Source organism: Lynx canadensis, chromosome A1, assembly GCF_007474595.2.
Source record: "Lynx canadensis isolate LIC74 chromosome A1, mLynCan4.pri.v2, whole genome shotgun sequence".
Lineage (NCBI taxonomy): Eukaryota > Metazoa > Chordata > Mammalia > Carnivora > Felidae > Lynx > Lynx canadensis.
In genome coordinates this window covers 144,172,584-144,190,213 of record NC_044303.2, presented here as the reverse complement: position 1 = coordinate 144,190,213, position 17,630 = coordinate 144,172,584, and the positions used below count along the sequence as shown (strand labels likewise).

At 47.9% G+C, this 17,630-nt stretch overlaps 1 protein-coding gene across 1 annotated transcript in view; it reads right to left on the bottom strand.

Moving 5' to 3' along the window:
- Positions 1 to 480: 480 nt before the first annotated feature.
- THBS4 (thrombospondin 4) overlaps positions 481 to 17,630 on the bottom strand; it is a 38,477-nt gene continuing 21,327 nt past the window's right edge. The window contains exons 9-22 of the mRNA XM_032593942.1: positions 17,407 to 17,475; positions 15,317 to 15,469; positions 12,316 to 12,420; positions 11,649 to 11,756; positions 11,238 to 11,397; positions 9,790 to 9,908; positions 8,855 to 8,907; positions 6,151 to 6,344; positions 5,061 to 5,239; positions 4,402 to 4,450; positions 4,108 to 4,304; positions 3,334 to 3,506; positions 1,159 to 1,298; positions 481 to 626 (exon numbers count right to left, since the gene is read on the bottom strand). Of these exons, the coding sequence (XP_032449833.1) occupies positions 565 to 626; positions 1,159 to 1,298; positions 3,334 to 3,506; positions 4,108 to 4,304; positions 4,402 to 4,450; positions 5,061 to 5,239; positions 6,151 to 6,344; positions 8,855 to 8,907; positions 9,790 to 9,908; positions 11,238 to 11,397; positions 11,649 to 11,756; positions 12,316 to 12,420; positions 15,317 to 15,469; positions 17,407 to 17,475 (1,761 nt within the window). The 3' untranslated portion in view covers positions 481 to 564. The remainder of the gene's footprint in view (positions 627 to 1,158; positions 1,299 to 3,333; positions 3,507 to 4,107; positions 4,305 to 4,401; positions 4,451 to 5,060; positions 5,240 to 6,150; positions 6,345 to 8,854; positions 8,908 to 9,789; positions 9,909 to 11,237; positions 11,398 to 11,648; positions 11,757 to 12,315; positions 12,421 to 15,316; positions 15,470 to 17,406; positions 17,476 to 17,630) is intronic.

The window sequence follows — 17,630 nt, the reverse complement described above, 5'->3', positions numbered from 1 at the left end:
TCCACTGGGGGGAGCCAAATATATAAATAAGCACAATGGCTGCTGAATGTGCGGGTGTGGAAAGGTGTGTGTGGAGTGGGGGAGGGTGTCAGAAGGAATTAGACAGATTGGCTCCAGGACTGGTCAGGAAAAATCTTCTTGGGGAAGGTTCCCCTGAGCATGTGTTTTTGAGGCTGCTGAGGTGAGCAATAGCACTGTTAGGCTTTTATGTGAAGATAACCTGAGGGACCAGTGATCAGACCTTCGGCCTGAGTCTCCTGATTCACGCACTTGCTCAGTGTCACTGACTCACCCAGTCTAAGCAAAAATTCCCCCTACAAGTTCAAGATGTATACCTCAGAGAAGCACATACACACCATCAAAGCCTGAGCCACATGTAAGCAATGTCTGAGTAGCCCAGGTTTTAGAAATTATCTCTTCTTTATTGCCACATCCATATAAAAAGTTTGATATTATTTGGATTGGTAAAAGGCAGGCACAATGTATATAAAAAAAAAGGTGTAGTAAGTTAAAAAATAGATGGCTTTAGTGCTTGGAAAAACAATTATGGATTGCTTCTTTGGTTTACTTATCCAGGCGATCGAAATTCTGGGTTTGAAACTCTTGGAAGTCCTCTGGGATGGTGTCTGCAAACCAGAACAGGCACAGGGGGGTTAGTAAAGCTCCTTCCACCTCGAATCCGGGTCCATCTCGTGCTGTGCAAGCATCCTGTAGGGGTCACTGTCAGCCTAAGCAACAGGCCCCTGAAGCCTCCACAGCCATTTTCTACTTCAGGCTGCTTTGCAAATTGTTGGCTTAAAGCCCGGGAGTGCTCATTCATAGGCCTAGAGGAAATTAGCAGGCAGAATGGATTTTGAGTGTGATTATGTTTGAGCCATGAGAAAATAAAGGCTGCCGTAAATTAAATCTGAGTGAATTTCTCACTGAACCCCAAATCCTAAGCCAAGCAGTTAAATTCTGTGGGTCTCAATGTCCTCATCTACCAAGTAGGAAAAATGAGATCTACCATTTACTTTGGTTACACAGAGACTGTTACATTTTAATGAATATGCCGCATGAGCTTGGAGCTCCTGAGAAGAAAATGTGCTATAAAAATAAGGCGGCGTTTTCTGATTAATGATAGTAATAATATCGTATAGTAACAAGAATGCACGTTACCATTGCAGCGATATTTGAGGTTGGACCAAATGATGTTTTCTTGGGAGAAGCAGAACACGCCGAGCCGGCCTCCACGCATGGTGGTGTCTATGGTGACCCCGGAGTCAGCTACCAACTCAGAGCCTTCATAAAAGCGCACTCTGCGGACAACACAGCCCAAGCCAGTCTTCAGGAACCTCAAACCCAAGTCAAGGTGAAGCACCCACTGTGGGACCCAGGGGACCCACTTAAAAAAAAAATTTTTTTTTTTTTAAATTTTTGAGAGAGAGACAGAGCATGAGGTGGGAAGGGTCAGAGAGAGAGGGAGACACAGAATCCGAACCAAGCTCCGGGCTCCGAGCTGTCAGCACAGAGCCTGACAGGGAGCTGAAACCCACGGACCACAAAATCGTGACCTGAGCCAACCAGCTAACTGACTGAGCCACCCAGGTGCTCCTGAGGGGCCTCACTTCTTAAATACTCACATCTTTGCTGTTTCATACTCCATTTTTCACAGCCCTGGGTTGTGCTCCAGCTGTGGCCCCTTCCCTATTGGACTGGAAGTTCCATGAGGTCAAGGACTGTATGTTCCTGTCCTCCCATATTCTTTCTCTCCAAAAGCCTAACACAATGCTGGGCACAGAGTCCTATTCGATGGGTACTTGCTGATGAGTTAAAGAGAAACCACAGTGTGAACCATGGCCAAGAGGCTTTGTGACCTCACTGTCCTGTGAGTTACCTTGTCCAGACAACATGCTGAAAAATCACTGCTTTTCCTGCGGTCTGACTGGTAGCACCTGGTGCAATCTCAGAATAGTGATCCTCCTCGGGAGCAACAGCCCTCCCCTAAACAAGGGCTTTAGAAATTTGTGGCTCTTTGTCTGGCATTTTATGACAGAAGCCAGGGATGCTGAATGGCTTACAAAGCCCTGGAGAGAACAGTCACAACTTGTCCTGCATCCTATACTCCTTTGGGGTGTTCCTTCAGACACCTGGGTAGGTGAAAACCCTGCTTACAATTATCAGGGCAGGCCTAGACCCTACCTTCCGTTTACTTGAGAACATCAAGTATTTTTTGCACTGTTTTAATATATACTGAATTGGGGGGGGGGCGGTAAATTGAGAAACGACTACTTTGTTTTGCTTAAAAAGAGGTGTTCTCCTTGTTAGAAGTTAACTCACCAGCAGAACAACCTGCATTAGAATGTCACTGCCTCTATTTCATTTTGTGTTGTGATGTAGTGGTGTTTAAACATTTACGTGATTTTGTCATAAATTATTATTTTTCTCTTACAGTGTTAGGGAATTAGATAGTTTTGCAAATTATGTGCAGGCAGATTGTGTATTCTATGACTGCATTTTGGGACAGAAAAGAAGGCATTAGGCTTCACAAGGCTCAGAACATGAACGTCTTACTGTGCGACAAACAGTACATTTGACTAAATGCTCAAAGAAGACCAAAACATGAATTAGCCACCGCGATTTTCTTTTTTCCACCAGGCTGGTTTCCTGGTCAGGAGACTGCCACTGGTCTACATAAGCTGTAGTTGGTGTTGATCTGCACGTTTGAGGAATGAGCAAGTAAGTACATGGTCTAAATTTCAAAGATGTAGCCTAAGCCATCCTCGTTTCTGAGAAGAGTTTTTAGTGCTTGTTTTTTAAATAGTCCTATAGGGAAATGAGGCAGATGGCATTGGCTCATGTGAAGATCCGTTCCTGCCGCATGTGGTACAGGCCCGGCAGTGGGGAGACCAAGGTAAAAGGAGATACAGGCACTGTCTTCAGGGAGTTGATAGTCCAGAGGGGAAGAGACCACAAAAGGGACCCACCGCAGTGCAGCATGAATATTCGTGAACAAGCCACCATACAGGGCAGGTGTGGATAGGAGGCTTACCCAGGCCTTGCTTCACAGTGGTCAGCATGGCAGAAAGGGGGTCACCACTCAAGCACCTCCTTCCCCAATGCTGACACCTCCCGTGCAGAAAGTCCCTCCCAGTTGGGCCGTAATGTCCAGCTGGTTAGTTTGAGCTTGGGTGCCTTTCTCCTACTACTTTTCTGGGAGCCATGGCCTGAGTCTTGGAAGCATGCCCTTGGAGGGCCATCCGGGGTCAGGACTGCTCAGGGCGGTGAAGGTTCTGTGACGCACAATGAGGATGTGCTTTGCTTCAAGTGCAAGGTGAGATGTCTTCCACGTACCTTATGTAGCCCACCTGGGGCCTGTGCTGCAGGAACCAGCGGTAGGACACCTTGTCCTTCCAGCCCACGTTCCTCGAGTCCTTCCACAGCAGCCGGACCTGGTCACTCGTGTCCCCGGTGTGCCACAGGGAGTTGCGGAGATGCTCCCCCGGGCCTGTCTTAGACTTAACAGCCTGGAAAGGACACGAGCACGGTAGAACCAAATACACAGACCACCCTTCCTGCTTCCTGGGTCCCTGGGGTGGTGACTTCACGGTTAGAATCTGGCTGTCTTGGATTTGGACAAAAGCGTAAACACTTAAATGCCCTTTCTCCTGAGGTGACCCTTAACCCTTTAATAACCAGCCCTGGCTGATACCCCACTAACCCATTCCACTTTTTTTCCTGCTGTAAATCCATTGCTCCCCACATGTGTTTCTGAGAGCTCTCAAGTGTGCCTTTTCTCCAAGCAGGAGTGAGGAAGGCAGCCGCTCAGCCCTCCTGTACACAGCTGGCCCCATGAAGGGAACAGATTAGCCAGTTAAACTGGTATGTTGTGCCTGGTGACATACCCCCAAATCTCTCCCAACTCTTGAGCCCTACTCAGACTGACATTTTCACCATCGGTCACCCAGAGGTTAGGACACAGCTTATACCCAAGAATGAAGGCCAAGCCCTGGGTGTGCTGTAGCACAAAGACCTCGATTTCACAGATGAACTAAAAGCCACATGGGACAACAGAGGATTTAAAAAGAGGGCTCCGAAGAGAGATGAGTATCTTAGAGCTGTTGGTACCTTAAGCTGGATGCCAGGTTCCGCCACAGCACGGAATGGCGTGGCTTGCCAATATGTCTGCTCTGTCTGCTTCCACATGACTACGTAGAAGCTGGAGCTGTCTTGGTAACCAAAGATGAAGCCAGCGTAGTCATCGTCTGTCTGGGTGTTTACGTGGAAGGTCCCTTCAAAGTCAACTCCGTTGAATGCTGTGTACCCTGCAGGGATCAGAAGAAGATCAGAGAGGCAGACCAGCCACATGAGGAGCTGCAACGAGTGGATTCTATACATGTGCTCCTGATGCCCTGGACATACCCACTGCCAGGCCAGGATCGCTGTTCATAGTCTGCACAATCTCCATGCCCTGCAGAGAGAGTTGAAGGCCATCTTAGAGGCTGGAGAAAGCTCAAGGAAGCCCAGAGCCTCCGGCAGCATTGGTGAGTGGTCAGCAAGGTCTGACCTCCGCACAAAGATTTAATTACCTGAGGAACTGTTCTACCTTGTTATGTCCTCAAAGAAAGCACATACTTGTGAGGGGGGAAAGAGAAGCTGAATAGAGATTATTTTGCTAAAACTGTAATTAAGGGTTTATTGAATCAGCTTAATCGAGAGAACATAGACTTCTAATGAATGTGACTTCCTGGGTGACACTAAAAAACCTAAGCCTCTCTGTGCCTGCTCTTTGTAGCTACACAATAAGGAGAGATCAGTAGCATGGCTCTGGGGTCAGACTGCCGGGGTCCCAGTTCTAGCATTCTTAGCCATCACCTGCATTGCTACCTGGAGCAATCATTTCAGATTGATGGGACTTGATCTCATGTGTAAAACAGGGCTAATGAAAGTGCTCTGTCATAGGGTGATTATGAGGAGTAAGTGCAGTCCGAAACAGTGCCCCCTGTCACTGTTACCCACTTCTCCCAGAACGACCTGTGCTGAGAGGCAGAGCTGAGCTGCTGTTGACCACTGACGCTTACCTGGTTCAGGACCACCCAATTGGGATCAATCTGGGCATCCCCTTCAGGGTCCAGGACTACTGTCTGGTAGGCCCTGAAGTCGGTCAGTGTGACCTCCGCATTCTCTGGGCAGACATCGATCCGATCGATGACCTGGTCCTGGTCAAAGTCAGTCTCACAGATGTCTCCCACGCCATCACCTGGGTGGGGCGGGGGAGGAGGAGAGGAGCTGGCTACCGCCCACTCCGTGCTTGACGGAGACAGGGCTGGGCAAGGAGCTGGAGGGAGCCCACACCCCACCTCCAGGGCTATGACTCTCCACCCATGTGGGCAGAGGAGCCCAGCAGCAGCCATGTCTGAGGTGGCCCCGAGCCCCATCCTGGAGTCATCCTGGTTGGTTGCTGAACCCCACTGTACGTGACCAAAAGAATTTTCTGGGGATAGAGTGGTGTGGTAGGCAACTCTACAAAACTGATCTTGTCAGAAACCTTGGGTCAGGATGCTGGGGTTCACCAAGTGGTGAATCTTAAGGCTGATCTTACATAAGCAAACATCTATAGTACTTTCTCTAGAACATATGAAAAACAGGGAAATTATCATCACCAGACAGTCTCTAAGACCATCTGGTGATCCTTAGGCTCTCTGGCTCCTCTGGCTCATGGTTTGTTTTGTTCAGCTGACCTGGTATTAAGATATTTGAACTGAATACTGCTGAGCTGTGGATGGGCGTACCCTCCCCCACTCACCAAGGTCCTCACTACTCTGTGTCATTTCTGGCTTTGTGCACACTCTTCCTTACTGGCCTCGCCCCTATAGCCATCTGAGCTTGGGACTCCTGTGAGACGGGCAAGCAAGATGGCAGAGCAGCTCCCCAAGCCCTTTGCGGGGAATCGTGTGGCTGCTTCCCTGGCCCACGTGACCTCATCCCAGGGCTACTCAGAGGCTGCCGGGCAGTGCTTCTCTGACGGAGCTCGCCAGTGGGGTCTACCAGCTGTCTGCTGACCACCCAAACTGTGGCTCCTCAGAGAGGCCCGAGGAGAAGTGTGCCACCATGTGCCTGACAGAAGGGAGCCTGGGGGCCCCCGTGCAACCCGAGGCTGAGCCCGCCTACTGTTGCTATCCTCCTGGGCTGGGTTGGGGACCAGCCGGCAGTTGTCTGGTCCCGGGGGCACCACGTCTGGGATGCCATCATTGTCATCATCGTCATCACACTCGTCACCGATGCCATCCTTATCAGTGTCCAGCTGGGCGCTGTTAATGACGGTGGGGCAGTTGTCTGTGCTGTCCTGGTGTCCATCTCCATCACTGTGGGAGGAGGAAGAGGTGGTTTGTGGCACAGGTGACCAGTGAGCAGGGAGGAAGAGAGAGTTGGGTGTGGGGGCTTGGTCTTTGTTGACCCACATGTCCTTAGACAGGGCTGCCCTGTGGGCCTCCGGGACCATTTTCTCCACTTCCTCATCTTGTTGAAACAAGCACATCATATCCTACTCAAGAAGATAAAGGTGGATTTCTGATTTTGTGACCAGATGTTCCTATCAGTCCCTGGGGACTGTGATCACCTCCCCACACCCCACCACCTCCAGCTGAGACTGTGCAAAGGGAACAAAGTGAGGGGCAGTGAAGCCAGGCTGCTCAGTGAATCCTGGCTCAGCCACTTACTAGCATGCAGCCCCAGGCGTGATACTTGACCCCTCTGTGGCTCAGTGTCCACATCTGTAAAATGGGAGTAATAGAGCCTACCTCATTGCGTTGTTAGGAAGATTAAATGCTTCTGTGATTAGAATTTTGCATATTGCAATTTAATCTATGACAGAGTACTTGTATGTGCTGGCTCCTAGGAAGCCCTCCAGTGTTTTCCATTCCTCTTCCCAATCCCTGGCCAGCAGACCCAAGAAGGATCAGATGTGCATGCCTCAGGAAGAATGGCAGAGAGGAGGGGGCGGCCCCTGCCTGAGAGGCAAACATGGAGGCTGGGCTCAGTCTTGCTCTAAAGCACTTCTCAGAACCCTCATTCTCCCCCTGACATTTCTTTTTTCCAGGCCTTAGAGCCACTCGAGGAGGAGACTGCCCTGTCCCCAGAGTTTTTTTTCCCCGTGTTGATGGAGGCCCTCTTTGGCTACTCTGTATCAGAGCAGATGTCCCTTTCACCTCATTCTACCCATGGCCTATCCCAGACAGGGGAGGGAAGCCAGACACCAGCCCATGCCCTCCAGGCCACATGTCCCAGATGGGTCCCAGAGAAAACGAGGCCAACCTGGGCAAGTAGAAGATGACATGGCTCAAACAGCGGAATTCCTGTGCCTGTAGCAGGGCTGACTTTTAAATCCTAAGATCGAGCTGTTTCCATCAGCAGCCATTCTATACGGCCTTGCACATTTTTATGCAAAAACAAGCAGTTCCTGTCCTCCTCCCGAAGGTTCAAGTTTACGGGAATTAAAATGTAGCAGAATGAGTCATTTACTTTAGGCAAATATCTAGAGGGTGACAGGATAGGATATTTTAGAGATTCCGTAGATGGCAGTCGGTGCAAGACCACCTGCACCAAGGAACATTCTTGATGTCCATCCCTTAGGGAAGGTTCCACTTAGAAATGGAGACCTCCTAGGGCCGACTCTGTGGCCCTCTCCTCGTGTGGTGGTAACAATAACACAGCCACCGTTTGGTGCAGGTCACCTGTGGACCAGCACTCTGCCAGGAGCGTTACCTACTTTAGCTTTTATTCTTACAGAACCTGCAAGGTGCATTTAATTCTCTCTACTTTGCAGATGAAGAAACTGAGACCGCGTTGAGAAGTAGGATTAAGTGCACTTGGCTGACACATACTTTGTAGCAAGGACACTGAGCACAAGGACAGAAATGGGACTTTATGGCAGCTGTCCTTGCACAAGGTTGGGCTCAAGAACCACTGGGGATAGGGCCACCTCCAAGGGGTTGAGAAGGGAGGCCCTGCTTTGTCTTCCAGGGTCCTTTCCCTCTCTCATCCCTGTCCTGCCGCCCCGACAAGCATCCCTGATGGAAATGAAAGGGGACAGAGCCTAGGACCACAGGTGCCTCCAGGGCAGAGATAAACTTGTCTGTGTTCTTGCTGATGTTGCTACAGCATCTGATCCAGCCCTGTGTCTTAATATAGGACTACATCATGTGGGGCTAGACAGGTTGACAAAACTCATTTGCACAGGACAATACCACCAATAAAGGGACACAAAATGAAAAAATTCCAAGGACAATGAAATAACAGTGATCTCTCAGCAAACTGACAGTTTCCTATTTTGGGATGATGGTGAAGCTTCCCTGAGCTGAAAGACTATAATATTAAAAGAGCTCATACCTACTGAGTGCTAGCTATGTAAGGGAAGCTGTGATGTGCACTCTCCATAAATTAACTCCATCTTCACGACAGACCTGGCTACGTGCCATTGTCGTCCCCATTTTTCAGATGAGAAAACTGAGGCACAGAGATCTGATGACCTGCCTAAGGTTAGGTAGTTTGTAAGTGAAGGGGCTGGGATTTATCTAGCTGTGTATCATCTAGAGCCCATGTCTGAAGCATGATGCTCTATTGCCTCTCCTGTGCTAGAATCTCACTTGCTGGAGTGCCTCGTGGCCCCTCCTGACACCGTCACCTGGCTATAGAGAACTTTCAAGGAAGTGTGGTGACCCTGGCCAGAGGCAGGGCTATTGTCCCCCCAGTAGCTCTATCTCTCTCCATTTATTCAGCAAGATCCCAAAGCAAGGTAGCAGCAGAAAGCTCCAAAAGCTAAAATTCCCTCTGAATTTTTCATTGGGCCTTAATGCAGCTGGGAAATGTGCCATACCTGTCCTGATTGGTGTCACAGGAGTCCCCGACCAGGTCGTTATCCACATCAGACTGCAAAGAGAACAGACCATGTAATTATTTATCCCTGGGCCTTCATGCACAGAACGTTCCAGAGAAGGCAGATCTGGCCCCTCACCACTGCATCTCAGGAAGTCTCTCTGGAATTGGGTTGGTGCAGAACTGCAAAAGGACAGCACCATATTGGTGTAGGCACAATGCTGAATTGTCAAAAAAGCCTTCCAAAATATCAAGCCACATGGCTGGGCTGCCTACACACCAGATGAGCTGATTGGAAAGGGCGCCGGGGCAGGATGGTGGCAGGTGGAGACGTGGAACTCTGGCACGGGTCTGAGGAGAGCCAGCCAAAGGCATGGGGACAAGGCAAACTGATTTGGCTTTGCTTCTGCATGTTGGAATTAAGCCAGAATGGGAGTGAGTCACAGAGGGCAACAATGACGCCCCTCTCTCAGGGCTTTAAAAATACATGACACATCATACCCAATTATCCAGACAGGAAGTGAGAAGGGAAACAACACGGCGCTAACTGAACTTCATCTGAAATGTCCAGACATAGGCTGTATAGGGGCTTGGGGACTAAAAGGGCACAGGCTCCCAAAGGTTAGTTTCCATGCTACATTTTCCTTCCAGCAAAAAGACTTGTTTTGGGCATCATTAAATTCCTACTACTAAGGCACTCTACATAGGCACTCTACAGCCCATGAGATTAGCCCAGAGGGCCTTAGGTCTCGTGAAGCGTTCTTCCTACCACCTCCAGACCTAAGGTGTGCAATTCTACCATGTCTGCTCTGGTAGGTAAGTGCAACAGCAAGGAGCTGAGCCAGTGTGCTCTGCTGTTTTTCTAGGCACCGGTCTTAAAGAATCTTCACATAGGGGAGCTCAGACTAGAGTATGAGGCCCTCAAACACTACTCACCTGATTAGGGTTACTGACATCAGGACAACTGTCACAGGCATCCCCCACGCCATCACCATCCCTGTCCCGTTGGTCACGATTGGGAACTTTTGGGCAGTTGTCCAGAATGTTTTTTATTCCTACAAGAAAGGAATGGTTCCCTGAGTCAGGTGAACACAGAGATCTAGAAGACAGGCTTCTGGGTGCTAAGAGATCAAGCCTCTACCCAGGCCTGGGGTGAGTGACTTCTGTTGAGCTGTCCTCCAAGAGCCACACTACCTTTCTCAGCACTCATCTGGATGTACCCTCAAAGGATGGATTCTGGGAGACTTAAAAATGAACAGCGATCTGAGGCATTTCTCCATGCAGTTAGAAGTTGTGTAAGATGTCAAGGACTATCATGTAACCAGATGAAAAGGTCATGAGGGCTAGGTGGGCCAGCCCTGGAGAGGGAGGACCTTGGGACGATGTGAATAAAGACTGGGACCCAAGGGCTGGGCCCACCATGCCCCCCCCTCTTCCCAACTGTTGTCTATGTCCTGTCATGCAAGCAGCCTGTAATCAGTCATGGTGGGAGTGGTATTTATAGCATAGAAACTGGCAAATGCTACATCTTGGAGCTTTTTTTGGTTTGTTGAACTGGTTTACCAGCATACCACTGGATCTGATCATCAGTAGGGCTTGCAGAGGATGAGGTCATGTTTTAGGGAGGTGTGGATATTCTGGAGTGGTGTGTGTGTGTGTGGTGGGTGAGTAGGTGGAGGGCCGGGAGCGTATTTCTAAAGATTTTCCTTCAAGGCCCTTGTGATGTGAAATATTTTTCAAAAACTATCACATCCAGCCTATACTTTGATGATAGTCATCTATATGCTATGGAAGCTACACAGAAACAAATGTTCTGCCTCCCATCCTGAGAGGCTCCAGAGCTCAAACTGTGCTCTGGGGGTTGCCATTCACACAGCCCACACTAGAAGGCCTCTTCAGTGGAGCCTAGAGCTGGCCCACTCCTGCCTCCACACTCTTCCCAGAATAGGCAGGGGAAGGGCCTGTCTTCCGGGAGATGCCTGATTCTTCGCAGGAGGAGCCAGACCCAGGTCCTGTAGTTTGTGACCCTGCTCAAGGCCCCCTCATTCAATTCTCTGCTCCCAGGAATCTCACAGGTGGGAAGTGGGGGTGGGGGAGATCTACTCTTTCTAGGAAGATACATGGCCTACAAAGACGCCGCTCGAAGTAATCCCCACAAAGTTTCTGGCAAAGATGTAGAATTCCAGAAACATCCAGGGTTATTAAATAGAGGAGTGGGCTATGGAGTCTCCTTCCATAGAAAGAGGCGGGCCAGACACAAGCTGCAGGAAACCACTCCATGTGGGAGGCCTTCTGAGTTAGCAATGCTATTTCTGCTCCTAACAGAGAACAAGGGCAAAAGGACACACGAGTCCCACATAAAAGACAAAGCAAGACAAGCCCACCATCTCCATCCATGTCATCATCACAGGCGTCTCCTTTTCCATCTCCATCAGTGTCTTTCTGGTCATTATTCAGGACATTCCGGCAGTTGTCACAGGCATCCCCAAAGATATCTTTGTCACTGTTCCTTTGGTCCACATTGTGAGTCAGGACACAGTTATCCTAAAGGATCAGAAGACCATTTAGTCAGACTTTACTGAATCCCTCCAAGGTCTCCGGTCCTGCAGTGGATGCCAGCCAGCCCCCACCCCATTGTCATGCACTGTCAGAACTCAGGAGAGAGAGCCGCAATGCCAGGGGATCACAGGGGATCACTACCATGGGGGATGACTAATATAATAGGGGACTCCGCAGGCTTTCTTCTGCATCCCTGGTATGTGGCAATTCATGCGCCCGGCTGGCAGAGCAAGTACCTGCTCATTCAGGATCCCGTCTCCGTCAGCGTCGTCGTCACAAGCATCTCCTATGCCATCTCTGTCTGCATCTTCTTGGCCAGAATTTGGCACATACTTGCAATTATCCTAAGGAGAAGAAACAAGAGCTCAGAGAAACATCTACATCTGACTTTTTTTTCAGCTTTATTGATGTATACCTGGCAAAATTCTAATATATTTGAAGTGTACACTGTGATTATTTAATATACCTTTATGTTGTGAAAGGATTCCCACCATTGAGTTAACACATCCAACATCTCACTGGCTCTTTGTGTGTGGGTGAGAACATTTAAGTTCTATCCTTTTAGCCAACTGCAGTTAGACAATACAGGGTTAACAACTATAGTCACCATGTTATACATTAGATCCTCAGGTTTATTCTTCTTATGCCTTCGTATCCCGGCTGTACCCTTTTATCAACCTCTCCATATTTCCCCACCCCCATCTACATCTGTCTTAGGTCAGAAATGATTTCTAACCTCAAGACTGACTGTAGCCGCCTGACTTTCCTGTTGATGGCTGTTTGGCTACGTTTGACATGCAGCTACTTTCAAAATGCAGTTTTAAATGGAACCCTCCCCCATATAAGCTCTGGCTCTGGACAGCCCACAGTGAACGTGGTGTTTTTCTTGTGTGCCCTCCTTACCTTCTTGCAGTTCCTGGCAGAGCATGGCAGTTCTTCATCGGGGTAACTGTCAATGTCCACATCCTTTCCGCAGATATAGCCATCGCCAGCCCAACCAATGCCACACTGTGAAGGGAAAGCGCAGGAGAAGTTTGGGAAGCCAAGCCTGGGAGGAAGCAGGCGGCTGACAAGGGCCTCAGCTCTGACCCTGTGAATCCCTGCTAATCATATATGCTTCCCCAGAGGGAGGGCCCAGAGCTACACCACCTTGTTGGGTAGGATTTTAAAACTATTGTTTTTTGAATAGTCTTATGAATCAAAAGGTACAAAGGGAGATAGAATCAAGACTCCTCTCCATTCCTATTCTTTTGGCTCAGGCCATCCATTATTATGTATACTTCCACAGATACAACATGCACAGACAAGCAAATACACGCATTCTTTTTCTTTTGACTTTTAACACAACTGACAGCACCTATATCCACTGTTCTGTACTTTATTTGGAGCTCTTTCCATATCACTCCATGTAGATCACGTCACTCTTTTTAGTGGTCACAGATGATCATACCCAAAGTGGTAGGCATGTGCCTTAATGAATTCAACCAGTCCTCTACTGATGGGTGTCTGGTTTTTAAAACATTTTTCTATTGCAAACAAGGCTACAACAGGTTACTCTAGTACATAGGTCATTCTGCACATGCACTGGTGTCTTAGTGTGGAATTCCTGGTTCAAAGGGTATTTGTAATTTAGAGTTACTGTTAACCTGTTCTCCACATGATTATTCAATTTCCTCTCCCAGCAGAAACGAATGCATGTGGCTTTTGTGCCACTTCCCTTATCATTCTTGAACCGCAGTCATATCTCTGATTTTAACAGTCTTCTAAATCAATTTCCATCAAAAGAGTAACCTTCCAAGGTGCTTTATCTTTATTCATGCCCTGTAGCAGAAGAAGATTCTCACAGGTCCAGGGCTGGGCCTGTGTGTTCTCTCCATCCCTGGAAAAGTCTACCCAAGTACCCTGTCGTCACCAGCCCTCACTTCATTGCCAGCATAAGAGGCATCAATAGTTATTCTGTATCAGACCCTACACCCATTGTCTCCAATCCTTACAATGACACTGCAATTGTAGTGCACTGCAATTGTAGCACACTGCAATCTCACCCCATTGTAGGTGAGACAACTAGGCTACTGAGCAAGGATCGCTGGCAAACAGAAGACAAAAGAAGTTATTCAGTAAGTGGTGCCCTGGGCATGAGGTAGGACCTGGGGGCCCAGCCCAGGAACAGGACAGGCACCTGCAGAGGGGGAAGGCAGAACAGAGGAAGGAACAGTGAGGAAGAGGACCTGGAAAAGGACAGGGAACCAGAAAGTCAGGGAGAGGACAGAGAGCCTGAGGAACAGAAGCAGGGTTTAGGGAAAAAGAACTTGACATGAATAAACATTAAATTTCCTGGCCTTGCTAATCAAAAGAAGGTGATTGAAGACCAGTGACTTCCTAAGCGGCAGCCTGCCTGTTCTCAATCATCCATGCTTTCCTTCTGCAACCAGGAATTCAGAAGGCAGGAGGCCAAAGACACCCCTCCCGTAAGTGCCCCTATTTCCGTGCAGTTGCTTCAGCGGGCCTTCAGAAGGCCTGGAAAGCTTGGCCATGGGGTATGGTCCTTGACTCATTTTAATGAAAGAAAAAATTTCCTCTAGGAACAAATACATTTTTAATGAGCCATTTTCTGGCAGATTAAATTATTTTAGTAGTCACACCAAGTGTATTAATCCTTTACCATCTGTCGTCGTGCCTTATTACAAATTCAAAAACATATTAAGAGCTCCATCACCCACCATCCCAGGGAAGTCATTAATTTGTTCACAGAAAATTAGGATTTAAACACAGATTTACACTCGCCTCTCAATGGTAATAAACATGCCCAGGCAATAGGAATTAGGCAAGTTGTGGGGTTTTTCCCTCTGACCCAGCTTGCTCCTTTGTCAGGACCTTGTTACAGACTATCTGTGCTGCCAGAGAGAACGCGTGTTATTACATTTCTTCAACTTCATTCTGATTCTTCTCCTTTGCAATATTTTAAAAGCGATATGCTCCCAGTAGAAAATTTTGTGAGCATAATGATAAAGAAGCCTAAGTTCAAGGTATAGAGAAGAGAGAAAGCGTCTCCCAGAATCCATCCTGCCACTCAGGAGTGACCGTCGTGAACCTGGGAGTCCCACAGTCTGAAGGGCCACCTGCCATGGGCCTGACTTACTGGGAGGCAGCTGAAGTGGCTGATTTCTCAGTGTCTAGAAGCCCTGAGGACTCTGGAGCCTGGGATTTAGGAGTGGGTGTCAGAAAGGGCCTTCTTCTTCACCAAGGGCCCAGCATGCACCCACCTGGCCCGAGACCCATGTCAGCTCTCTTGCCAGCCAGCTCCTCCCCAGATGGGCTCCAGGGTTGGGTAATGCATAGGGAGAAGAGTGACCATCCGCTGAGCTATTCCTGAATCTGGGTGTAGGTGGAGACAGAAAAGTGCCCTCTGTCCCCTCGCGCTCACTGGCAGGAGACAGGAGGGTTCTCTGAGAGTTGAAACAGCCTACCGCTTCCCTCCAACCTGCTTCCTGGAGCATCAGGCCAGATTCTAAGGACAGCTAGAAAGGATGGCAGTATGCTAATACATTCCCTGAATAAATAGGGCGGTGGATGGGAGGGAGGGAAGGCGGCCCCTTCGCTTCTTGCCGCCCACTTCTTGGCCCTCCCCAGAGGGTATCTATGAGTGAGGGCTCTACCACTGATGTGCCCGAGGGAATGGTGTTGACCCATGACTGACAGGGAGAGAAAAGGCAGCTGATGTTCGATGGACTTCACATTGCTCTCCGCGAACTCAGCTGACCCTGTTACTATTAAATTCTGTGTTTATCTCAATTGAAATGTTTTCACTTCTGAGTACTTTTTACCTGGAAGCAAGGAGAAACTGGGGAGGGGTTGGTGTTTGAAATGGAAGAGGAAAAAAATCATTGAGCAGGTGACAACTTACCACACATGTCACATCCCCTTGCCTCTCTTCAATGCACTGTGCATTCACACTGCAAGGATTCAGCTCAGGATTTCTGCAGCTCCTTTCGGTTTTGCATCCCCTTGTCTGATCACCAGTGTACCCCGGTTTGCAAGGCCCGCAGCGGTAAGATCCCTGCAAAGATCAGATGATGAGCTGGGGCTCAGAACTGTGAGCAAGGCGACTGCAGTTGTGTTTATTTTTGTAGGTACTCAGTGATGCCAAGATTTAGGGACACCCATGCCTGCCTCTCCGCCCATGTGTACATCTTGGAAGACTGCGAATGTTGAGGAAGACACCGCCAGCCTGGAAGCTGCAGTGAGCCACACGGACATGAGGGAAGAGCGGGGAGGGCAGAAGAAGGCTAGATTGAACCACCGTCACCAGGACTTGCCAGCTCTGCCGTGGAAGACAAAAGGGGAAGGGGCTGATGGCGCCAGTGAGGCCCTGGCAGGCAGAGAGCATTTATTCTCAGGACAAGGGAGACGGTTTGATTGAAAAGCATGTTAGGAAAAAACAAGGTTTTTTTTTTTTTTTAACTGTTCCTTTGGCTTTTTAAAAATGGAATGACAAAGAACAGTTGTACAGAGAAATGTCAATGGCCTTGCACTGAGAATTCTTGATGAGGTAGGCTCCGTGGAGAAGTCTGGCAAATGAGCTGTCAGCCCTGCTACAGCAGCCCTTCTACCGGCCGTGACTTTTTTTTAACAGCTTTACTGAGATGAAATTACATTTCATGAAAGACACCCATGTCACCTGTAGGGTTCAATGATTTCGGTCATTAACAACCTCTTACTGCCAACTCCAAAGGACGCTCTTCAGTGGTCTTCCTCGATCTACTGGCCTTACCGGATTGCTCCATTTGGTCGGTTCTCTCCTTTTCTTGGCTCTTGCTCTTTTTCCTCGGCCCATTTTTGAGGTTCTCCGGAGTTCTACTTTCTAGATGGTTCCACCATCTAGTTTTCTTCCCCCAGGGTGACTTTAGTTATTACCTTTATGTCAGTGTCTCCCAAATCTCTATCTGCAGACTCACTGATAAGGGCCTGGTGAAAACCTAAGAAGCAACAATTCCTATATATTCCTAGGTAGCCAAGTATGTGGATAGAAACACAGGCTCTGCAGCTGGAAGTCTTAGGAGAGGGGGGTCTTGGCCCAGTTACTTTTCTGGAGTTGTTTCTTCAACTGTCAAATGGGAATAATAGTGCCTAGTGACATGGTTGTTGTGAGGACTAAAATAAGGGGCTTGATATTTATAAGATGTTTTTAAATTAAAAAAAATGTTTATTTATTTTTGAGAGAGAGAGAGAGAACAACAGAGCACAAGTGGAGGAGGGAGAGAGAGACACCCACAGAAATCCGAAACAGGCTCCAGGCTCTGAGCTGTCAGCACAGAGCCTGATGGCAGGGCTCGAACTCACAAGCTGTGAGGTCATGACCTGAGCCGAAGTTGGACCCTTAACTGACTGAGCCACCCAGGCACCTCTATAAAATGTTTTTACATACAAGCAAACTAGAGTAATTTTCCTAGGGACAAAGTTAGAAGCAGTCACAAATGGAATCAGCAGGTCTCTTGATGGTTACTGGGCCACACCTCTATCTCGGAATCAGTTGACAAGAACTTTCAGAAATAAAACCGTATCTAAATATATACACTTTAGACCTCTTAAGAGCTAAGCATTTTAATATGAATGACTTTTGGAGAGATTTATAAAAATAATGAATACTATTTGGGGATTGTGTCATCACCAATAAAATGTATATTCTGAACTGTATAAACTAAGAAGCTCTTCATATTTTTAAAATAAAAGAATATTTCAAAAATATATTCTAAAAGCCCAACATTGCAACTATGATTAAAATATAGCAGTTAGAAAATAATTCTTATATAAAAATTACTTATAAAATTACTCTCACATGAAAAACTATTCTTCAACATAAACTTTTATCTTCATTTGCCAACCAAATATGTTGTACCCACCTGTTCTATGTGTGTTTGGGGTTATGATTTATAAACATATGATTGTCTCAATAACTGGTCTGCTTTGATAACATCATCCATGAAAAATACTTACCAGAGTGTTAATACAGATAGAGTTGAGAACACACGCTCCGTTTTGACACTCATCAATGTCAGTGCAGACCTAGTACAGGAAAGTTTAAAGACATACTCCATTTAAGCAGAAATGCAAATAAATTTTGCTTTGATAGCTTTGGGTAAAGACATGGGATTTCAGGTAAAATGATAACAGGAGCGTCGCTTTAGCCACCTCCCTGTGTTTGTACCAATCTGTACTTG